This window comes from Gadus macrocephalus, chromosome 3, assembly GCF_031168955.1.
Source record: "Gadus macrocephalus chromosome 3, ASM3116895v1".
Taxonomy (NCBI): domain Eukaryota; kingdom Metazoa; phylum Chordata; class Actinopteri; order Gadiformes; family Gadidae; genus Gadus; species Gadus macrocephalus.
Genome location: NC_082384.1, coordinates 13,230,731 through 13,253,495, shown reverse-complemented (window position 1 = coordinate 13,253,495; position 22,765 = coordinate 13,230,731). Strand labels below are relative to the sequence as shown.

At 45.3% G+C, this 22,765-nt stretch overlaps 1 protein-coding gene across 5 annotated transcripts; it reads right to left on the bottom strand.

Moving 5' to 3' along the window:
* Nucleotides 1–3,917: 3,917 nt before the first annotated feature.
* Nucleotides 3,918–17,682, bottom strand: LOC132454143 (uncharacterized). Of its 5 annotated transcripts, none has more exons than XM_060047344.1 (5): nt 17,400–17,682; nt 7,307–7,432; nt 7,043–7,118; nt 6,019–6,363; nt 3,918–5,596 (listed from the first exon to the last, which is right to left on the bottom strand). In XM_060047344.1, exons 3-5 carry the CDS (start codon nt 7,104–7,106, stop codon nt 5,220–5,222), a joined length of 786 nt encoding a protein of 261 aa, XP_059903327.1. In that variant the 5' UTR covers nt 7,107–7,118; nt 7,307–7,432; nt 17,400–17,682; the 3' UTR covers nt 3,918–5,219. The 5 variants fall into 5 exon arrangements, 4 of the variants coding, with proteins under 4 accessions (XP_059903327.1, XP_059903330.1, XP_059903328.1 ...); XM_060047347.1 differs by having other exon boundaries at nt 6,034–6,363; nt 17,400–17,668; XM_060047345.1 differs by lacking the exon at nt 17,400–17,682 and adding an exon at nt 12,501–12,615.
* Between the last annotated feature and the right edge of the window lie 5,083 nt (nt 17,683–22,765).

The window sequence follows — 22,765 nt, the reverse complement described above, 5'->3', positions numbered from 1 at the left end:
CAAGAAAGAAAACTAGAAGTGTTGGAGAGGGTGTGTGTATGTTCACTGGGGTTTAATGTGTGAGGGGGGGGGGGGGGATGTATGTGCAGGGGTGTGTGTTTAGGTGCCGGTGTGTGTGTGTGTGTGTATGTGCAGGAGAGTGTGTATGTGCAGGAGGGGGGAGGGTTTATTTGCAAGGGTGTGTGTATATACAGGTAGGGAGGGGGGTGGGGTGGGGGTGCAGAGGGGTGTGTGTGTATGTGCATTGGGGTTTTAGGTTTGGGGGAAGGATTATGTGCAGGGGGGTTGTTTGTGCAGAGGGCTGTGTAGGGGTGTGTGTATGTGCAGTGGAAGCTGATTGAAATGGCCAATAGGTCTATCTGCGGGTTCACGGTACTGCAGGGCACTCCTACAAAAGGACACACCCACATTGCAGATCCTACGTCCAAAGGGATGCTCTTGCAATACCGGATGCTGAAGTGTTCCATTTTTTAATAATCGTTTTTGTTTTAGTGAAGGGGGTGTGTCCTGTAGTGAAGGGGGAGTGTCGTATAGTGAAGGGGGTGTGTCGTGTAGACTCTAATGTGAAAGTACAAACCAGAACCTTGCATTCTTCCCATTATAAGCAGTACATAACTCTGAGGTGTTTGTTGAAAATTATCTATATTTTCAACCTAGTTTCAATTTAGTCACTTATTCTCGTATTCTCGCTCCATCTTTGGTTTCTATTGCCCCTACTCTTCCCTCCCTCTTGTTTGCCAGCTTTTCGGCATCTTACTCACTCACTCACTCACTCACTCACTCACTCACTCACTCACTCACTCACTCACTCACTCACTCTGTCTGTGTCTGTGTCTCTTTTTCTGTCGAAAGGATGGATGGAAGAACAGATTCCCTGACCAATCTGCATGACATTGTTTGGATGGAATGAAGAGTTGAATTTAGGAGATAATAGCCTACAGAGATGAAGAGTTCACTATAGGAGATAATAACCCACAGAGATGAAGAGTTGACTATTGGAGATAATTAACTACAGAGATGAAGAGTTGACTATAGGAGATAATAACCTACAGAGATGAAGAGTTAACTATTTGAGATAATAACCTACAGAGATGAAGAGTTGACTCTAGGAGATAATTAAGTACAGAGATGATTTTCCACACACATATGAACAAACATGCACCCCCCCCCCCCTTCAATTAGAAGCATGCCATTAATGATGATTTGGGAGTTAGACTTCTTGCTCAAGGATGCCTGACCCAAAACGTATGGTTGAGAGTCAAACACCCTTGCCACCACCACTACAACTGCTACCCTTAAGCAGCTAATACTAATGAGCACACAATGTCCATGACAACCAGGGACACACATGTATATCAACACACACACATACACTTGATCACTTAATCATTTATCCATTGACTCTCTCACTCACTCACACTTTCACTCGGTCACAGCAGATGAATGTAGCAAAGAGCAGTTGCCATGGAGACTTACTACTGTGTGTGTGTGTGTGTGTGTGTGTGTGTGTGTGTGTGTGTGTGTGTGTGTGTGTGTGTGTGTGTGTGTGTGTGTGTGTGTGTGTGTGTGTGTGTGTGTGTGTGCAGGCTTGAAGGTGGATATGATTGAGTGTGTGTGTGTTTTGAAACGAGTATAAGTGTGTGTGTGTGTGTGTGTGTGTGTGTGTGTGTGTGTGTGTGTGTGTGTGTGTGTGTGTGTGTGTGTGTGTGTGTGTGTGTGTGTGTGTGTGTGTGTGTGTGTGTGTGTCGTGGTCAATAGAAGAGCAGCAGCTAGATAAACTAATAAATGTAAGTTAAAATAAATAATACGGAATGGTGCAAATCCAAGAAAGTGTGCCATAGTGCATGAGCAAAAAACAGTGGCGGCAGTCCTGAGGTAGAATAATAACACTAACAACAGACTCCTATCTGTAATTAAGGAGTCTGAGGGCAGTCGGGAAGAAAGAGTTCTTTAGTCTGGTTGTTTTGGACTTCATACTTCTGTACCTCCGTCCTGAGGGTAGAAGTGTAACCAGTCCATGCTGGGGATGGGTGGGGTCCCTGAGTATGGAGGCAGCTCTCCTGTGGACTCTGCGGTGGTAGATGCTCTGCAGAGAGGGCAGTGGCGTTCTGATGATCTTCTCTGCAGTCTTTACCACTCTCTGCAGTCGTCTGCGGTCCAAAGCAGAAGTGCTGCCGTACCAAACGGTGATACAGCCGGTCAAGATGCTCTCAACAATGCAGCTGTAGAAGTTTCTGAGGATCTCAGGCGACATGCCGAACTTCCTCAGCCTCCTCAGGAAGTACAGCCGCTGTTGGGATTTCTTAACCAGCTGTGTGGTGTTGAGTGTCCAAGTGAGCTCGTCGCTGATGTGGACGCCGAGGTACTTGAAGCTGCTCACCCTCTCCACTTCAAGCTCCCCGATGAACAGTGGCCAATGAGGACTCCTTTACTTCCTCATGTCCACTATCATCTCCTTGGTCTTGTCCTTGTTGAGGGTGAGGTTATCGTCCTCACACCATGACACCAGACTGGCCACCTCCCTCCTGTAGGCCGCCTCGTCCCCGCCCGTGATGCGTCCTATCACTGCGGTGTCGTCCGCAAACTTCAGGACGGTGTTGTCGATGCGGGAGGCGACACAGTCATGAGTGAACAGGGTGTAGAGGATGGGGCTGAGCACGCAGCCCTGTGGCGTGCCAATGTTTGTGATGATGCTCGCTGAAGTCCTATTTCCAATCCTGACAGACTGGGGCCTGCCAGTCAGAGAGTCCTAGAGCCATTCACAGATGGTGGGGTGAAGACCCTAGTGTAGACAGTTTTGCCAGTTTCGATCCTAATTCAGGCAAATACGATTGGATACTGTGAAAAACAAGGGCGTTCATCCATGTTTAAACCTGGCCTATAATAACATTTATAACAGAGGCCTATGAGTAGGGGGGAACAAAGGTGTATCTCGTGATGTAATCATGTGCACTGGTATGCCTACGGACCCATCATGTACTTAATGAGCACCACTTCTATTGTGCCTCCGTTACGAAGGCTGTTCAACGGGTCCACTGCGTTTGCAGTGGCGGATGCAAAGGAAATCGCTGCTCATATCCCAAGCCTGAAGCTGGCTAACTTGCTCTATCTTGTGGTGATGCGAGGCTATTGCAAATACATGTTTACATAGTGAGATTGGTGCTGTTGGCGTCAAATAAATTGCCTTCACAGCAAATTAAAAGGGTGTTATTGTGCTACCAGGTGTGTGTGTGTGTGTGTGTGTGTGTGTGTGTGTGTGTGTGTGTGTGTGTGTGTGTGTGTGTGTGTGTGTGTGTGTGTGTGTGTGTGTGTGTGTGTGTGTGTGTGTGTGTGTGTGTGTGTGAGTGATAAGCCATAGCAAGGCATTTGGAAATCTGCCACTACATGTGTTTTAGTGACGTCACAATTTGGAGCGTCTACCTATGTATGATGGAAAGATAAGCAACATTAGCTACAGTCCACTGGGTAGGCTGGTAGACTGATACTGTATATATAGACTGAGACTGATGCATAAATCTAGGTTGACACTATTTTGACTATTTTGAACACAGGGAATTTCAGATTTTCAAATGGCTTGTAATGACTAATCACACTCACACCTGGTGGCATAATGTCATCCCTTTAAGTTATCCTCATATATTTCACTTTGAAATTCACTGTAATCCTTATTTATTTCTTCTCTTTGGTCTTTTGTTTTTCTCTTGTGATTCACAGTGTCCTGTAGTCCTATCCTTTGAAAGTTCCCTTGCAAATTCTTTGAAGCTATTTCATATTGAAAAAAACAATAATAAAAGGTTGCAAATTAAATATACTTGACGTGGTTCACTCTGTCAAAAAGAATAACGTTGATAGGAGAAACACAAGACCTGCTATTTAATAATTCATATTTCCAATAAAGGACCATTGATGTACAGTAGTGTTGAATAAATTCTTTTATTGAAAAAATCAAACACGATAAAAATTAAAATGATTATATGTTATGTATATGCATTGTAAAAAACACTAAAACAATCATAATTTCATCTGATAATTGCAGCTTATCCAATTATACAAACAGATTAGTCCAGTCCACACGTTTTCCAGTAATTTATATTTTTTATATACACATCAGTACCAACATGTAGGTTGCAGCATCAAATAATAAAAGCTTAAAAAATAACCTCCTCAAATCGGCCAGTAGTGGCCTACAGCCCTTTCAGGTACTGATACGACATAGCCAGATGATAAGGGCTCCATCCAGAGTGAACCATCATCAGTGCAGGGACCTCCATCAACCATTGGACAATTCTCAAGGTGCCCTCCTCTCCGGCTCCCATCCGGACACCAATGACACATTCATCCCCCCTCCCTAAACCAGGCAATCTTCCAAATAATAAGCAAGGTCTGCACTTTGACCTTTCCGCAGAGGTGTCAGCATGGGTAAAACACAGGTGTCCCTCACAACAGGTCTGCTCCTTTCATGTACCAGGGCACGGCTAGTAGACTTAACTCGCAAAGCCATGCACCATGGTCCTTTCAAAGAGCTGTCCTTGCAGCGAAAACACAGCTAGCATGAATATAGTCCCTAGCATGGGCTAGGTTTGATGGTGTTTCATTTATGTGTAGTTAGTTAGTTACTAGTTTAGTTAATTGCCCTGGTACATAAAGATGCATGGCCTCATAATTAGACACAGATGCAACACACATGCATTAAAAAATGAGTGGAATTGTTTCATTTTATCAGGATACATTCAATGTAGCATTTTTAGCAATCAAATAAACTAACCTCAACTTCTCCCCTAGATGGCAGCAAGTAATCACTAAGTATTGCCGGAGTACTGCCTCTGGTACTCACAGGCGGCCATAGAGATTACAGTATCTGCCCTTTAACCTACAGCAAGAATTTAAGTGGCTCTGCTATAGTGGTGTTCAACTTTAATGTAAAGTGGATGAGTTTAAACTGAAGCCCTACAACTCCCAGTTGACTCTCTAGGCTATTCACCTGCAAGTTCCCCCCCCCCCCCCTGCCCATTGCAGGCTTTGTTATTACAGCTGACGATTTTCCATTGTCCTCCAGTCAGCGCTTATCTTTTCCAAAGTTCATCGTTGAATAGCATACCTTTATCTCCCAAAAAGGTTTCTTGACATTTGCACCCTATACCCTGTCAGTGTCGCCATGTCCGTTTCAGTTCTGCTCCTGGCACTTTGGACTAAAACATGGAATGTGTGTGTGTGTGTGTCTACAAGGACGTCAGTAGCACGGATATAATTAAACAATTCCCAATACTCCAACGACCATGGAGCATCCCTGATCCAGACGTAGATTTTTCTGATGATTCCTTATGTGGGAATGTATGGTTTGCGGTGTAATTTTGGGATTGGCGATTCCACAGGGAGCAGGTGTAGGGCCCCGTAGAATCCTTTTTCGGCTTCAGAGAGCTGTCGATGGTCAGGCAGCATTCCTTGTCCACACTCTCCTTTTTCTCAATCACGGCATCGTCCTCCGTCAGCCTGGCGTCCTCCCGGTACCAGTGCACGTCTCCGTCATGACGGAGCCCCGTGAAGCTGCACGTTGAAACCTCGGCCGTCCCGATTTGATCCACACGCTGGATACACTCTGGAAAACAAGACAACGTGGGAGATGTTCTGAATGTTTTGGGATTTGTTTGGGGACTTCTTAAAAATCTGATTTAATTCATTCATATTTAATTAGATGGAGTGGGAAATGCAGAGATAACATCCCGGAAATGCAGTAGCTGCTCTCTGTCCACTGTCTGTGAAATTGCCTCTCCCACTGTCTCTCACCCAGCGCTTATGGGAGTGAGAGGTGTGAGGGGTGAGGTGAGTGTCAATAGTATGTTTAAACAGAGACGTACTGCTACTGTTACTGGACTGACTACAGATATTTCCATCTTCCTTTTTGAAGCTACTACCTATCTATTACACATTGCATAGTCGTTCATTATAAGACTTGCGTATTCATATTATTTGAATGACCATCAATGGCAAGATAAGGCAAAGTGCTTCTCTGCCCCTCACCTACTGGCCTCTGACCTTTCAACTCCACCCATGTCTTCTTACTGGAAGGTCCCCGATAGGAGCGCAGTTTGCAGATGTATTCGTCCAAAGCGCGTTCTTGCTGCTCTTTTGAGGTTTGCCGAAAGGTGACAAACATGCTTTTGTTGGCGTAGCGACACTCTACGTCGCTGGTAGGTTGCTCGTCGACGACCAGGTGGTCTTTCTCGACTTTGCACAGGGTGTTGTTGTCTTTGATCCAGGACAGGTGGTAGACCTCCCCTTGGTTCGAGGAGACATTGCAGTGAAGCGTGACGGACTGACCACATGTTGCCGTGACATTGGGACTCACCGACAAGCCTGTAGAAGCTGAGGAACAAAAGGAGTTAAACCTGCACTATGCCACTGCCCTACCGAGCTATTGACACCATTTGAAAGTATCGGGTCGAACCCTCTCCCCCCCCCACCACCACCACCTTGGGAACATCTCCCACGACAACGGACGGTCAGTGTTATCAGTAATTGTATATTTAAAACTGCAGCTGCCATTCAAGCTACGACAGGTTGCTCATTGGAAGGTGTTCAAGGAGGTTGTTGGTTTTGCGTTTTGTTTAGCAGATCGACAAACAACTGCGAATCATGGAGCTTAACGGGACTGTACCAAAAGATTTTCAGGCGCTTCCCCCCCTTTTTTTTCTTTACCGCAGAGCTTTTTGTCCAATGATTGAACGATCTTTGCAGACATGGGTTTTTTGACATATTCTGGGAAAATTTCAATGTGAAATCGAACCGCACCAAACCAAAAAATAAACATTGTATTTTGGTCGGGGCAAAAGAGGGCAAACTAAAGGCCTATCCTGGTGTGAATATGCCCTAAGTGTAGGTCCAATATCAAAAATGCTTTGCTGTGTAAGAATGGAAATCTTTTGTCATTTGTATTGATTTATTGCATATTACTCCTCAAGGTTAGAAACTCTTCACCTCTTTCACTCGAGAGCAGAGCACACAAACATGATTCAACATGAGTTTCAACTTGTCGTGTACATACCGTGTCTTATCTGCACAGCAGCACTAAGCACCCAAAGGTGAACAAGCACATCTTTGACCCACATATTCGGCTTCCTCTGAAACATGGAAAAAAACATGATATTTAGAATGAAGTGGTGAAGTCTGGCTGTTTGTGTGCAAGAGAGTATGTCCGTTTTTTGTAGTTATTTTTAAGGCACACAACCTTGGGGATTACGCTGATATTTTTTGCCGTGCATTCCCAAACACCGGAGGCTTGAATTACATTATGTTGCTCAGATCTTACCTGTGTAAAACACTGGTACTTGGCGGCTGGAGTTCTTAAGCACTATTCTCTTTCTCGATCTCTCTTAGCTCTTTCCCAGTGTCGGCCGTCCCCGAGCTCCTCTGAGTGCCTTTTAGTTCCTCCTTCCTACAAATGAGGGAACGGGGAGAGGGAGAGGGAGAGTCAGAAGAGAAAGGAGGCGTGGGAGGAAACTGGGGAATGAGATTGAAAGATATTAAAAGAGAAAGTGATCAGTTTGTGGTGTTGTGGATGTTTCAACAAGTGCAGGCATTGTTTGACTTTGGCGATTGATGTGGGGGAGGCGTAGTCTGCAGCCATGTCTGATCTATCAATGGGACATTCCCAGTCGCTGCACAGTTCCCATGCGTTGCTTGGAGTAAGCTCACTTTGATCGTTGACGTCCTTCCATAATGAAAGTTGTATGACGACCATCACAAGTGAGCCTATTACAACTAAAATGACCCATTCATCATCTATGCATGACTCACTAATATCAACAGTGTTGTCGCTGTGTATTCTGTCTCGGATTCGTTGAGACCCACAGTTTGGCTCAGTGTTGACACTAAGATGGAAATGATTTGTGGAGTACTGAACTTTCTAACATACCAGGTGTGGCCACTTTATTTCAGGTTTATGAGTACCTGAAACAACCCCAGATGCTGTGCTTTGTTAGCGGTACACCAGGCCAATGTCACGTGGTCTCTTAACACCCACGCATGCACGATACACACCTACACACACGTTGGCAAACAAGTAGCACAACCGGCAGCCCTACGATCGATTTGTGGTTTAATTCCCGTCTGTCAACATAACTTTATCTCTCTCTGGCCAAAAGTCATACGCTGTCCTTCAGCACCCTCTTCAAGAACCGCTTTTTCCATTTCCAGGAGCCCTAGATTGCTATTGCTACCGTAATGTAATGTATGCCATGTGCTCCAACAGCCATTAAAAAGTACAACCCCAGGGTAATTATAATGTTCTCTGGCAACCAGTGAACATTATAGTTCAACCAGTTGATAAGTGGTTTCGTTTAACACCCTACTACTGGTAGCATGTGGCGTAGAGCTCCCACCGAGGTGTTGGTGTGTCCCACATTATCCCTCTGTGATGACGCTTCGATTTTAAATCTTTAAGATGAAATGGCTTCAGTACATTTTTGTTCTTGGGCAATCATAGAGGGCTCTTTCTTCAGCTGTAAAAGTGAAGTGAGAGTGACAGGAATGGATATTAGGGCATTTGTATTCCCATCAGTTCCCTAGTTTTGTGTTTGTGTAGTCACGGCAGCTCTCTGCCATTGACATGGGAAACCAAAGAGAGAAGTATAGGCCTATTCATGCTAGCCCTACTGCGCATGGGCGAGCCTCAACAAAGACCCATGGCATCCCCCCCAAGGGCAAATTCGTTGAGTGCGTAACACTGTTTGGTGTGGGTACATTCATCCGTATATTGAATGTATCTCTTTGACTAGGACCCCCAAAAAAGTTTAACTTAACCATTTATTTGTTTCAATTTGGGTCGCAAGTTCTGACTGCATATAACTGAAGAATTAGTAGCCAATATTAGCCCATTAAATTGGCTAAAGTCTTTTTTTATCTATATATATTACACCAAATGCCTATGTAGCAATCTTTTTATTATGCAAGGGAGGAGCAGAACTATACATGTCACTGCATGTTTTACTTTCACAATTGGTGTGCGTGACACGCACGCACGCACACACACACACACACACACACACACACACACACACACACACACACACACACACACACACACACACACACACACACACACACACACACACACACACACACACACACACCTGAATGTAGCCATTGGAACAAGTTTCAATACAGATTCACTATCCCAAGATCCATTTCTTGTGTATAATCCAGTTATCACTAAAACTTGACGCATAACCAAGTGGCAGCCATCATGGGCAGAAGAGACTGATATGATTAATAAGGAAATAAATTATCTTATTTTCTTTGAAATACATCAAATTCTCCACAGTGGATGGCAAAACATACTTTGACGAGGTCCATTATCTCTATTTACCCACTGAGTGCATTGTAGATTTACTGCTGATAGCCCTGCCTGCTATCGAACGCGCCGACACGCTCATCTGCACCCCGTGTCTATGGGTGTCTGGAGCCGCCGTGCCCCTCTGCGGACCCCCGCCGTGCCCCTCTGCGGACCCCCGCCAGCGGCCCCTAATCTCCAGAGGACATCTCCGTCCAACAAGTTCATGACTCACACTCGTAGGCTAATCAAGAAGCTTTTCCGCGCTCATAAAAAGCGCTGACCCCATCCGGCGCTGCCCGTTAAACGCTATGCTGCCATTTCGCACTGTGACCTTTCCAAGCCGATTATGGGAAGGGCATTTAGCCGGTGGGGCACAGTGAGATGGGGCTCGGATGTTATATATATATATATATATATGAAGATGGTAACACTTAGGGAGTGAATTAGTGTCCAGTAAAGACATGGATGCTGAGTGGGGAAGTGAAAGAGGAACTTGGTTATAGAATTACAATAGGCCTACGTTTAATTTGGCCTTGGATTGAATATCGACTCCGCAAACAACCCCAAATTCCTCTGAGTACAAACCCAGATATTAAAGGTTGTATCAGCGATTCTAGGCAGAAACATAAACGATCACATTCATCTGATCCGAAATAAATAGGATTCCAACCAATCACCGACAAGGGGTGGGTGTTGTGGGGTTTTGCGTTGCGTTCATGATTGTTTTTTCTGGATGCACGAAACACGGATGGTTGGGAGCTTCAAATACCAACAAAAGTGACGTCGCCCAACATCGCTTATCCAGAAAATGTCCTTTTTAATAAACAATCTGTACAAAGTTATCAATGCCTCGTTTTATATGTTAAGACCCTTATTATACTACCAAAGAAGTGTCGGGCTACTTTTAGCCTATTAAGTGGTTTAAAATACAGATTTAGTTTTTACCATAACACATGCCCCAATCGTTCCAAATTCATAGCGTTTTGATAGAATCGGCTAAAAACTGGCAACCGAAGAATGCGTCTATGTGCGGTTTTTGTGCTAAAAAACGAACGTTCCAACTCGTTATCATACAAAACATATCCCAAATCCATTTACACCGGATTTGTCCTTTAAGCTGTGGTGTGCAATCAACTTCCACTGCCAGCACAGTGTTCATGATCACAGTTCAGCCAATAGTGGCGCCTGTTGATCGCTCAAATGATCTCGATTGATTTAATCAGTGGCGGAGATAATGAGCAGAATCATCAGATGCAACCATGCAGGCCAAATTGAGAGCCATGAATGATGAAATGTTTAGTTTCCAGCTCAGCGTGTAATATCCGGCTCAGTATGATATACTGGATGGCAAACAATATATATTATGCTAATCATTATTAATAAGTTAATTAATACCAAAAAGTCGTCCCAACAGACCTAACATCTACTATTCAGTTCACTTCAACACTGCCAAACTCCAGTTTCACGTCATCCGTTGAGGAAGTCATTACAGTCTCCCGCAGGTATAGTAGTAGTAATAATAGTACGACTATTTGGCTTAGTGACTGCCGCTCCAGCTAGCAGGATAGCTCCAGGTACGCTGGGTTGGAAGAGGTTTCCTAACGTGACTGGCATTACCTTCCTTCCTATAATCCCCCTGTAAACTGTAGGGAAACCCATCTGGGTGGCCGTGTTGTCCTCTATGTTTGACAGTAAGCGCGTTGAGGTGTTCAGACTACATATCCCACACCTCCTGTGGGCTTTTGCTCGTGGACCGCAGCCACAGCTCAGATCAATGTTTGAGCAGCAGGTTTATCCCTCCCCCCGCCCCCCCCACAGCCCAGCAGAACCTGCTGTAAGGAGATCATAGACATGTTATTTTCTGTGCAGAATCCAGAAACTAATCTGGCTCAGAGCTAGGCTACCCTGTTGGCAGATTTGTACCCAGGCTCGCTACATGCCAATGTTTGCTAATGCAGAAGGATTAGTAACATCTGTCTCTAGCCTGCGTTGCGGAGGCTAGAGACAAGTGTGAGGTGTGAATCGACGGCAATATTGTGGGTCCACAGGGAGATCTGGCTCGACTCCTGCATACAATTAAAGCCTGTGAGGTTTTTGAGAAAATCAAATGATTAAATGCTGCCTAATCTTGTGCGACTGTATGCATGATTAGCAGTACTTGGATATCTACTTTACAGCAAAAGCATGGGTAAGGAGCGACAGCTTCCCATTTAAACGGGCCATTGTACGCCTAATTATGAAAATCAAAAACGAAAATCACCACGGTAATTACAGGAGCAGCACAGCGGTTCTGATGTCCTCATCCTGCATCCTGCAGAAAGCATTTGTTGCCCTGAGCGATACCTTTCTGGCTACTTCCCCTATCAGGAGGTCTGGGCCGGTCTCCGGCAAGCACTCACCCCCAAAACTATAATTCTATACTGCGCATGGGTGAGCCTCAACAATGACAATGGCATTACTTGTAACAGACTGGGTTTATGGTGGAAATCCCCACAAAGCCAATTCTGTGAGCGTGCAGCACTGTTTGGTGTGTCAGCATACATCCACAACTTATAGTGTTTGTATCTCTTTGACTAAGTCCCCAAAAAACCTTTAAACTTTTTCAAGGTTTTAAACCATTTATTTGTTCTCAGCTCTAAATGCTGAAAACAAGACCTTCAACGATGCCCATTTGGTCGATACCTGGGAGGAGGGGGTTGATAAAACTATTGGTAGAAGCACCGTATCCCAACATGCAACACTGGCCAGGATTGGCGACAACCAAATACACAAGTGAGTGTGTAATTGATATACGGTAAGGTATATAAGCATGAGATGTCCGTGGCAGGTTATCAAAGGTGTTGTGAAAGCAGGAAGTCACGCAGGAAAGAGCCATACAGGAAAGTAACCTGCTGAAGCTTGAACACTGAGTTGAAGCTATTGGGTTGGTCTGGTTACCATGCAGTCAATCCATGTAAATAGCAGGCGCCAGGTGGACCATATTGTTGTGCGTCCAAGCAGATGAAACAAAAGTTGTACAGGATGAGCTACTCTGTATTTTTTACGTGTTCTTCTATGAAAAGCGAGAATTTACTTACTATCAAACAGTCAACGGTGCTGCTGTTAAATGTAAATGAAGTAAACACACAAAGATTATCATACCAAACCTTTGGGGATGCAAACCACTGACCTCCTTCCCCTAATTCACATGGCTCTGAAGTTTGAGATTTCCGTGTTAGCTGGAGTCAATGCCGAGTCTGTGTAGTCCACCATGAATGATGTGCTGATGTGGTATTCAAGGATAAAGACTAACTGTCTTTGAATGGTCAGAAGGGCCTGCCTCCACTTGGTTGGCAGCTCCCTATGTCGCTCATCTACTGACTATCTGTCTGCTGATTGGCTGTTGAGCTGACATATTGTGGAAGTGAGGTCATCTGTGGGCATTGTCTATCAGCAGCAGCCATCGTTCTCCTTTCCACTTCCTGTGATCATCATCTGATTAAGAAGAGCTGAGGTAGACAGATTTGAAAAAGAGAACGAGTGATTCATGCCACTGTTTCCTGGTATGCCGCCGTACATGCGTGCACGTGTGTTTGTATGTGTGCGTGTGTGCGTGTGTGTGTGTGTGTGTGTGTGCGTGTGTGTGTCCTGACCTTTGGTGCATGCTTACTCAAAATTTGAGAAGAGGGAAAGCAGTGGGGGGGACGTGGGGTTGTAAGGTTGGAAGTAAAGTAGATAAACACTGTTTTCATGTGAAACAACAACCACTCTGGGCAAAAATATCAAGAGCTGAAGTCACACGGCACTCTATTTGATCACACCGAAATCGACTGTCATTGTCTTTCTAATTAAAACCACAAACAAAATCGAATTTAACAGCAGAGCCTGAGCAGATAATGGCATTGCAGTTGTAACGGCCATCGTTTGGCAGCCACTTAACCACCAGAGTGTCAGGAATAACAAACCCGTGCACTCCCGCCAACCACCCGCACGGCTATTGAAACCAATCACCCGGCGGCCCTCAGGAACGTGCTCACATCGCTCGGCGGGGGTGACAACTCGGGGCCCCGAGCCCCGAGTTGTCAGCTTACAAAGAGAGCTCCCCCCCGCTGCTATGCTGACCCCAATGGCCCCGCTGACATTTCAGCGGGGGGCAGGTTGGTGCAGGTTGGTGCCATCATGCGTCGACTCCCGTTGCACAGTTCAGCCCAGGCAGACTGTTAGCCTGCAGGAGCAAACATGGCTGACACGCAGATAAGAATCAGTATTGCTGGAGAGGGCGGGGGCTGAGGGAGGGTCTCGTCCCTGGGGGAGATCATAGAGAGAGGGAGAGGGGGAGTGGGGGGAAGCGACCTAGCAGGACAAAAAAGGGTAATGAACTTGCCTTGTCTCCCTCCTATTTTTTCTTTTCCACCCGTGACACACACTGTCATTTACACTCGAAATACACGACGAGAGGCCACCGAGAGTATTCCTCGTGTGTGTATACCGTGACGTATGGCCAAGTAGGACGGGGTGTCATGGCAGGACAAACTGAAGGAGGGAACGTGATGTGACTTGGCATTTGATTTAGCACTGAACACAGAAAGTGGAACGATTGGTTCCTCAGCCATGTACAGCTTCGGCAGGTAGAAATAGCCGGTCCAAATGGATGGTCCTCCTGGGTTTTGTTGTTCTTTTGTTTTAGTCGTTGAGCTCTATGACCGAACTATGGAGTTAGAATCATGCCAAAACCCCGCACACACGCAAAACGTGTTTTGCTCACGCATAACGATTCACACGCACACAAAACGTGTTTTACTCACGCACAATGATTCACACACACAGTGTGGTTTGCAAATACAAAACATCATTCACAAACTAATGCATTTTGCTTCAGAAACAAATACACTATGTTTTACACAAAGTACAAAAAAAAATCCTTAAAGTACACAAAACAATTCTACAAGTACGGGACACGAAAGCTGCGCGTGGATCGGAATGCATTTGCACACGGATCGGAATGCATTTGTGCACGGATCAGCAAAGCGGAAAATTAGTGCCAAAAGTCACGTGACAAACAAATTTCCTGTGATTCACACTACACAACAACAGGTGGCGTTGTTCCTGCCAAACCGCACGGATTCCGTACGGTTTCCGTACGGTTTCCGTGCGGTTTAGCACTTTTACCGCGCCATTCTAGGGCCAGATAGATAGCCGCTTTTCCACCGCACATGTAGCTCGACTCGACACGACTCGACACGACACGACTCGACACGGTAGCAGCACGGGTGCTTTTCCACCGCAAATAGTACCTCCTGGACGTGGGCGGGGTCGGCTGCGCGAAAGGGCCGTGACGTATTTGTGTACGCGACGCAAACAACACATACGCAACCCACACATGGACAGAACCCACATAACAACAATGGAGGACATCGATCACATTACTATTATTAGCTGGCATGTTGGAGAAGTGGAACATGTTGGCTGCGCGCTGCTATGGATGTTACCAGCATGGTTGCCATGTCGCTCTCGTGACTTCGTCACACTCTCTGGCCAATCAGTCGCCGGCCGTCTGCAGACGTCACCTTTTAGCATCGGCTCAGCTCGCTTGGAACCTAGAGCGAGTAGGTACTAGAAAAAGCAGCCACTTCAGGTACCAGATACCATGGTACCGCGGTGGAAACGCAAAAAATGCGAGCTGAGTCGAGTCGTGTCGAGTCGTGTCGAGCTGGTACCATGCAGTGGAAAAGCGGCATTAGTGTCCTTCTTGGCTTTCCATAGAATCCACACACGGTTGGCCGGCATCAAATAAAGATTTTGGGGAGAAGAAAAAGATCGTCCTGGCGGCCTTAAACTGACTCAACTGCGTCACCTGCTGTTATGTAGTGTGAATCACAGGACATTTATTTGTCACGTGACTTTTGGCACTAATTTTCCGCCTTGCTGATCCGTGCGCAAATGCCTTCCGATCCGTAAATGCATTCCGATCCACGCGCAGCTTTCGTGTTCCGTACTTGTAGAATTGTTTTGTGTACTTGAAGGATTTTTTTTTGTACTTTGTGTAAAACATACTGTAATTGTTTCTGAAGCAAAATGCATTAGTTTGTGTATGATGTTTTGTATTTACAAACCACACTGAGCGAGTGTGTGAATTGTGCGTGAGTAAAACACGTTTTGTGTGCGTGTGAATCGTTATGCGTGAGCAAAACACGTTTTGCGTGTGTGCGGGGTTTTGGCATGATTCTAACTCCATACCGAACTGTGTCACAGTTAAAAGCTATGAAGTTCTGCTCGTTTATTTTCAACCGGGCCACAAAGTTATTGTTGTTGGGGTTTTTCCCCTAGTCATGAACCCACATCAGCGAGACGTGCACACACAGGGAAGAAGGGGGCCTTGAGACACTCACATGCACTCACACACTCATATACCCATATACACACTTGCGTTACAATGCTTCACTTTCTCTGCGCACATTCTTCCCGACGTCAAAGTGCATCTGATAACATTATCACTCATATCTGTGGTTATTCTTTAACAGGGGTAACCTTCTCAGCTGTACTTTACGCCCTGAACAGTTTCTATCTAATCTTATGCAACAAAAGGGAAGAAATATGTTGTTTATATAACAGCTACAATTACATTGTATAACAGCTAGACCACATCTTCTTGAAAGACAAGGTAGTTCATTTGAGGCCATAAGGCCATTGTGTGTGTGTGTGTGTGTGTGTGTGTGTGTGTGTGTGTGTGTGTGTGTGTGTGTGTGTGTGTGTGTGTGTGTGTGTGTGTGTGTGTGTGTGTGTGTGTGTGTGTGTGTGTGTGTGTGTGTGTGTGTGGGGAGGGAGGGGGTGTTTCTATGCTGGTGTTTTAAGGTGTGTGTGCTAACAAGGAGTTGGACAATGATTTGCAGAAAAGCCTAAAACTTGGAAGCAACCACAATTTGTAATGGAACAACTGCTGATAACGCAAAAAACATCAATGCACACCAATAGCAGAAGTGTCCCGTGTCTTTTGCTCCTACCATTGCCAAAATACGACATATTCATCAAAGGACTTTTATTGGTCTACCTTGGTCCGGGTAATCTGAGAAGCATCCATGTTTACACTTCAAAACGGGGAGCAGGCAGCGTAAGGTCATAGGTGAGAGTGACTTCACATTCCAAGTTCAATGCACCGGCTTTCCTCTTCCTGTCCGAGCATGCTGGCTGCGGCATGGGCTTTCCACCACAGCCTGATTACGCAATGTCCCACTTCCCTGATAGGCTGTCGTGGTGTAGTCTGAATAACACTGATACTCGCTCTACACCTTCGTAGCAGTCTTTTTGTTGGTAGCTCAAAAGCCTTAGCCAAATACCACTGGTAATTAAACTTTTAACAAGTTCTGCTCTGCAGCCAGTGTATTCAGATAACGTGTATTGCTTTGGTATCAGGAGGCTGCTATTTGCCGTTTGGTCTGAGTCAACAGAAATGCCATTTTAATCCAGTTTCTCTCAGTGTGGCTGCAGGGTTTAATAAAACTCTGCCAGGTAAACTTTGAGAGTAGTTTAAAGGTCATAGAGATGAATAAAGAGAATTACAAAAAAAATAAATGCTGACGTTTTTCATTCTGCTTTGGCCTTTTCGGTTTTGTTGAATGAATTCTGTCTGTTAAATAAATATTCTGCAAATCAGTGCCTTAATAAATCAGTGCTGCAATTATTGCTGTTTCAATTACAATACTGCATAGTTGGCCAAGATAACTTCCTCAAAACCACATTGTTCTCATTATAATCACCAACAATCATCTCCTTACTGATCCGCATCAACCATCATGACAGTTGAACAGTTGATGATATTGAAAAATCTGCAGAAATGGCACAACATTACTGACAAAATAATGTTTATCTATATGCCAAATAATTTTGACTATGAATAAGATGGTATTGATCTTCAGATATCACCTTCAAGCAATGTAACTTCTTTGACCATCGACTTACACAAAAAGATAGCATGACATTATGACCAAAAACAAGTCGTCAATGTAGCCTTATCATTGCACTTATAACACAGTCTCACTGCAATAGAAGTTCTCTGCTTCGGCTAATGGGTATATTTGTATCTGCCACCTACCTTTTTGCATCCTGTACCCGGTGAACGTTAGAACGGTGCTTGTTCTGAACCTCTACTCTTCAGATGAGCAGCCTTTCAACCCGCAGCGATCCAACCCTTGTTCAGAAACACAAACACAGAACCCAGCTCCGCGCCGCGCCGCGCCAGCGCCAGCGCCATCCCCCTGACTCATTTCCCAAGTCCGGGAAGCATCGGTGGCCTGTTTGTCTTCTTTAAAACACTGAACTTCCCGTTCACTGACTTTGACAATAGAGTCGGTGGTGTCAAAGAAGTTGTCCTTCCTTCCCTGCCGGGACGGTGAACTTCAGTGCGGAGCGGGAGTATCCGCTCCTCTGTCTGCCAGGGCTGGTCTGGCCTGGCTCCTGCTGCTGACCTGGGGATCTGGGGAACACCGCTCGTTAATCAGGCAGACAGGCTGCTCATGAACTACTGGTTCTGGTGTTATGCTAAAGTGAGTGTTAAAAGGGAGAGGATCCTTTTAATATAAAGAATTGTAGACTTGTTTGGGCTATGTCTGTACGTAAACAATATTCTGTAGTGTGTTGAGGAGCTCTATCCTAGTTATCTAGTTTTGGTACACTTTGATTGAGAATTTGAAATAAGGTATATCCATTAGGGAATTAATTTATCAATGAGTAATAATGTATAATGAGTACCTTTGACAATTTCATTAATATGACCAGATCCTACAACACGTGTGGGTTTTTGTGTGTTTCCTACAACACATTTGGAGATATTAACAAAACGCCTAGGTCCCTAGGCGACATTGGGTTCACTAAAACCTTCTCTTCCAGCAAGATGGAACGTCAACAAAAGATATCATGTCCTTGATTGCCGATTCACTCATTATGAGCCAGAGCAGTAGGGCTGTTTTGATGGCTTTGTTTGAGTCCACACGTCCAGTGTGGTTTGATGTCTAATGCCTGATTGGATGACGCTCGCTGTTGATTGATCTCGTTCAATGTAGCCTCCACATGGCCTGACTCACCTGTTCCCTGTGTGGGGTTAGAAAGATGTCCTGGGATCCTGGTAACATGGATTCTTCCACCTTATTTATTGCCCGAATTGTAATTCTTTGAGAGGTCAACATTGACAACAGGTCGACTTATAATCGGAAGGTTGCTAGTTTGATCCCCGGCTCCTCCTAGTGTCGAGGTATCCCTGAGCAAAACCCTAACCCTATCTGATCCCGACGAGCTGGCTGCCGCCTTGCATGGCTATCACCCTCATCGATGTGTGATTGTGCGTAGGAATGGGTTAATATCAGGCAATAATTGTAAAGTGCTTTGAGTGGCCACAGGTTAGAAAAGCGCTCTATGAATGCAGTCCATTTACCTTGAAGAAGGTATACTCTGGTAAATAGAGGAACATACTTGAGTGCAGGAGTATCCTGCTTGGCAATCTTGATCAAAAGCAGGAGTAGAGATAACCTTTGCTGGAACCGATTGTAATTATGAGAGTTATTATCAGTAAGTGTCAGCGGGATACTCCTTTTCAAGGACTGAGGATGTGGGGGGGGGGACAATTTTCCATCTTACCCAGTTGCTCTTCTCATCACACCATTGGTTTATAGCATTGCCCTGCGAGCTACAGTCAGGGTTTTAATCCTCACTAACAGTGGATCCCCCGTCCCCCCCTCTTGTCCATCCAACCAGCCCTAGTTCCCCTCATGTCTGTAGGTGTACATTTTTTAACTTTAACTTTGAGTGCACATGTGGGTTATCATCACACAGGGAAGAGGCGGAAATGCCATTTCCGAAATGGGTTCTTGGAGGAAAGTAGTCTTGGAGTAGCCTTTGTCTGATGAAATAATAGATGTACATCTAAAACATTGTGAAGGAAGTGCACTTAATAACAAAACAGGCTCGACTGTGGCTTGATTGTCCATTAAGCGCTCTAGAAGACTAGAAGATTCACCGTTAGCAGAACAAGAACGTCAGCGGTCGTCTTGTCCTGATAACAGCGGGCTGCAGCAGGGTATTAGCGGGAGGTTATGAGGACCTAATGGACCTCGCTTAATGGTTTGTTATTTCCCCTCCAGTACGTTACAGTATGTTAGAGTATTGTGCTACTGAACTGTGATGCCTACTTCAGACATTAAGGAGAATGTAATCGTGTACAATGAACCCACGTGCATCCAAGTATGTCTTAGCTCTCTCCCTGTCTCTCCATCTATCTGTCTGCCTCTCTCTGTCTCCATCCATCTGTCTTCTCCTCGCCATCTCTCTATCTCTCGATACATCTCTCTCTTACAGCCACTCGGTCCTGTTTACCTGCCCCGTTGCTCTCAATCTTCCCCGGGTTTGGGTCCCTGATTGGGGGGAGGCTGTGCAGGGGGTCCGTGCCATGAAGCACAACACTGGAGCCCTGCTCCGGAGGCCCTTCTAGTTGAATTGAAACCTCCTGCTTTAAACACACACACACGTTCGCACGCATACACAAACACGCACACACGCACACACGCACACACGCACGCACGCACACAAGCACATAAATGCACTCTGACACACCCACACACACACTCATTGTCAACCACAAGCACACACTAACACACACACACACACACACACACAACTTACATCATTCTTTCACACTAAATCTAGCAGAGCTGGGTTGATAATTGCCAGTGCCATGTCGACTCCCAATGGCATTTAGCATGTGGTCTTAGCTCACGGGCTGTCTGCTGAAGGAAAGATTAATGGCAGTCCGTCGAGGAGACGCTGCGGTGTGTTTGAGGTGGAAATGTGCTCCCTTGTGTTTATGTATGCAGGTGGAGCAGGTCAACTGAGCTACCAGGCTGGGGCTGAGTGTTTGTGTGTGTGTGTGTGTGAGAGCAGCTCCTCTGGGGGCACCCTCCGGAATCACTGTCAGGAAAGCGCTTTAGACCTCCCCCCCGCCCAGAGGCATTCTCTGTTGCTGTCTGCGTCTATATCTCCCCCTGCTCTCCACCCCCCTACCACCTCCATGGCTCATCCTCAGCACCAGACGTTGTGAAAGAAAGCTATTATTATATTCTGGTATATTCCAAGTCTTAACAAGGTGCTGTTTGGAATCCCATATATAATCAAGTATCTCAACAACACAAACATGTATACGAAGGATACACACAAAACTTTACAGGGAAACACACACAACACACATATACAGGGTTGCACTCAATAATATAATATCAACCCTTGACACAAAAGACTACAATCTTCCTTTGTACCCTGGATGGCGGGGACAGGCAAACTGCTGCCATTGGCTGAATGTGCACATAAACATTTGTTTTGGGCTTGGCCAAGAAAAGTTAGTTAAGCATTGCACGTTATTCCTGGACTTCCTTCTGGACTTCCTATTAAAATATGTAATCATTAACCAGTCATTTGAGCACATGACCATCAAGACCTCTTCCATCAGCTCACCACACCTCTGATAACACTGTGATAACACTCTCAATCAAGTGGTTTCAAATAGTTTTATCGCAACAAATAGTTTTATCGGGGAGAGGAGGAGCTAGGTGTTATCTCCAAGGTTACGACCTATGGCGACTTTAAGGTACTTATTTTGAGGCAATGTTGTGTACATAAAGAGTGCACAGCACAACGTTATGCTATGAGTGTCCGTGAAGCTTAACCCTCTCTCGGATGCAGCAACCGCCCCTCTCGGCGTTCGTGGACCTTCAAGAACGGTACTTGAGTTTGGAGCAGAGCGAATCGTCCATACACTGGTTTGCAAAGACATTGGATGTTACACCAGATTTTCAAGATGATGGAATTATTTTATTAGCAGCGACCCAATGGCATGGATTTCTTTGTTAAAAATCGTGGAAGACACACTAACACAGAATAAATGAGCTCACTGGCACTTTCAGTGCAGTAACACGTCTATGCTTTCAACTACCACACGCACGCACGCACGCACTCACTCACGCACGCACACAGACGCACCCACACACACACACACACGCACACACACAGGACAGGCAAGTTCATTCGTTGACCTTTTTTCAACGGCTGAGCAGTTTTGCGCAATGCCATATTTTGCTCTGCCATCCAGTGCAGCGATAGTCACACTGCATTAGTTTGGTGGAGGAAGATAAAGGCCAACTCCTAGTAGGAAACACAAAAAACTGTGGGCTCAAGGACCTTTCAGCAACACACACATGGGAGTACACAGATCTTCCCTGGTACCAAGCGATAGTTAGCAAGCACAAAGTAGAAAATTATAAGTCTCAAGTTATAGGAAAGGAGAAGATGGTTTCTTGACACAACTTGACTGATGAACAAGAGATGGCATGTCTTGTGTCTGTGTGTGTGTGTGTGTGTGTGTGTGTGTGTGTGTGTGTGTGTGTGTGTGTGTGTGTGTGTGTGTGTGTGTGTGTGTGTGTGTGTGTGTGTGTGTGTGTGTGTGTGTGTGTGTGCGTGTGTGCGTTTTAGTTTGTTACTTTCTTCAGAAACTCTCTCCCCTGCCCCTACGTGTAACAACAAAGTCAATATTCATTGCTCTCAAGCCACTCAATCACACATCTGGTGCTCCTCTACTTGTTTAGCTATTTATTTTATTGCCTTTGGCCCAGCCTGAAGTTATATTGCGCCATATTATGCACGTGTGTGTGGAAGACATGTGTGAGCTCGCCTGGGGTGGAGTGGGACAAAAATTCTGCCCTAGCATTTTCTGTCCAGACCAGCCCACTACATTATCACCAGACACTACATAGAAGTCCACACATCTCGCAGCACCTCCTCTCGGGCATGCTACAAAGGAGAGTCATATTCCTTGATAGCAGTTAACAAATAAAGCACGTAACTATGAACTCAAGGGGCCCCTATTTAAACGGTCTGAAATGCAAGTGAGAAGTGCGATGCGCAAGTAGCTTTGTGGGCGGTTCTATGGCGATGTCGCTGTTTTACCGGCGCAAAAGTTACTCTTGCGCACCACGCAAATCTAAAATGGGTTGGTCTGAAGTAGCCTAATTACCCGTAGGTGTGGTTTGGGCGTAACGTGCAAAAAAAACAATGAGAGTGCCAGCTCCCATCCCCTTTTAGTCTGACGAGTTGATTTATTGACAGCACGTCTGCAGTCTCCGATGAGACAGATGAACCTGAATTTCAAACTTCAAATGGCTCAGTTTATGGACAAATAATATGGTCTAATTCACAGGTGGAATAAGGTTTTCTCCCACAACTTCAGAAAACTTAACACACATATGATATGCGGTAACTGTGCTTCTATTTAATGATATACGCAATACATTATAAACATCGTTTCTTATCAGTATTGTATGCATTATCGATATCGACTTGTGTTCCTAATATTCATATGTCCCCCCGTTAATATACAGTGCCATGGACTGTATTATGTGTTACGTGTTTAGTTTGCGTGTG

What these genes read in the sequence shown, in the direction of transcription:
- LOC132454143 (XM_060047344.1), bottom strand. Translation starts at nt 7,106, where the DNA reads ATGTGGGTCAAAGATGTGCTTGTTCACCTTTGGGTGCTTAGTGCTGCT. An exon ending in TGCTGTGCAGATAAGACACG is followed by an intron (nt 6,364 to 7,042) that starts GTATGTACACGA and finishes TTTGTTCCTCAG; the next exon opens with CTTCTACAGGCTTGTCGGTG. An exon ending in GAAAGGTCAGAGGCCAGTAG is followed by an intron (nt 5,597 to 6,018) that starts GTGAGGGGCAGA and finishes CTTGTTTTCCAG; the next exon opens with AGTGTATCCAGCGTGTGGAT.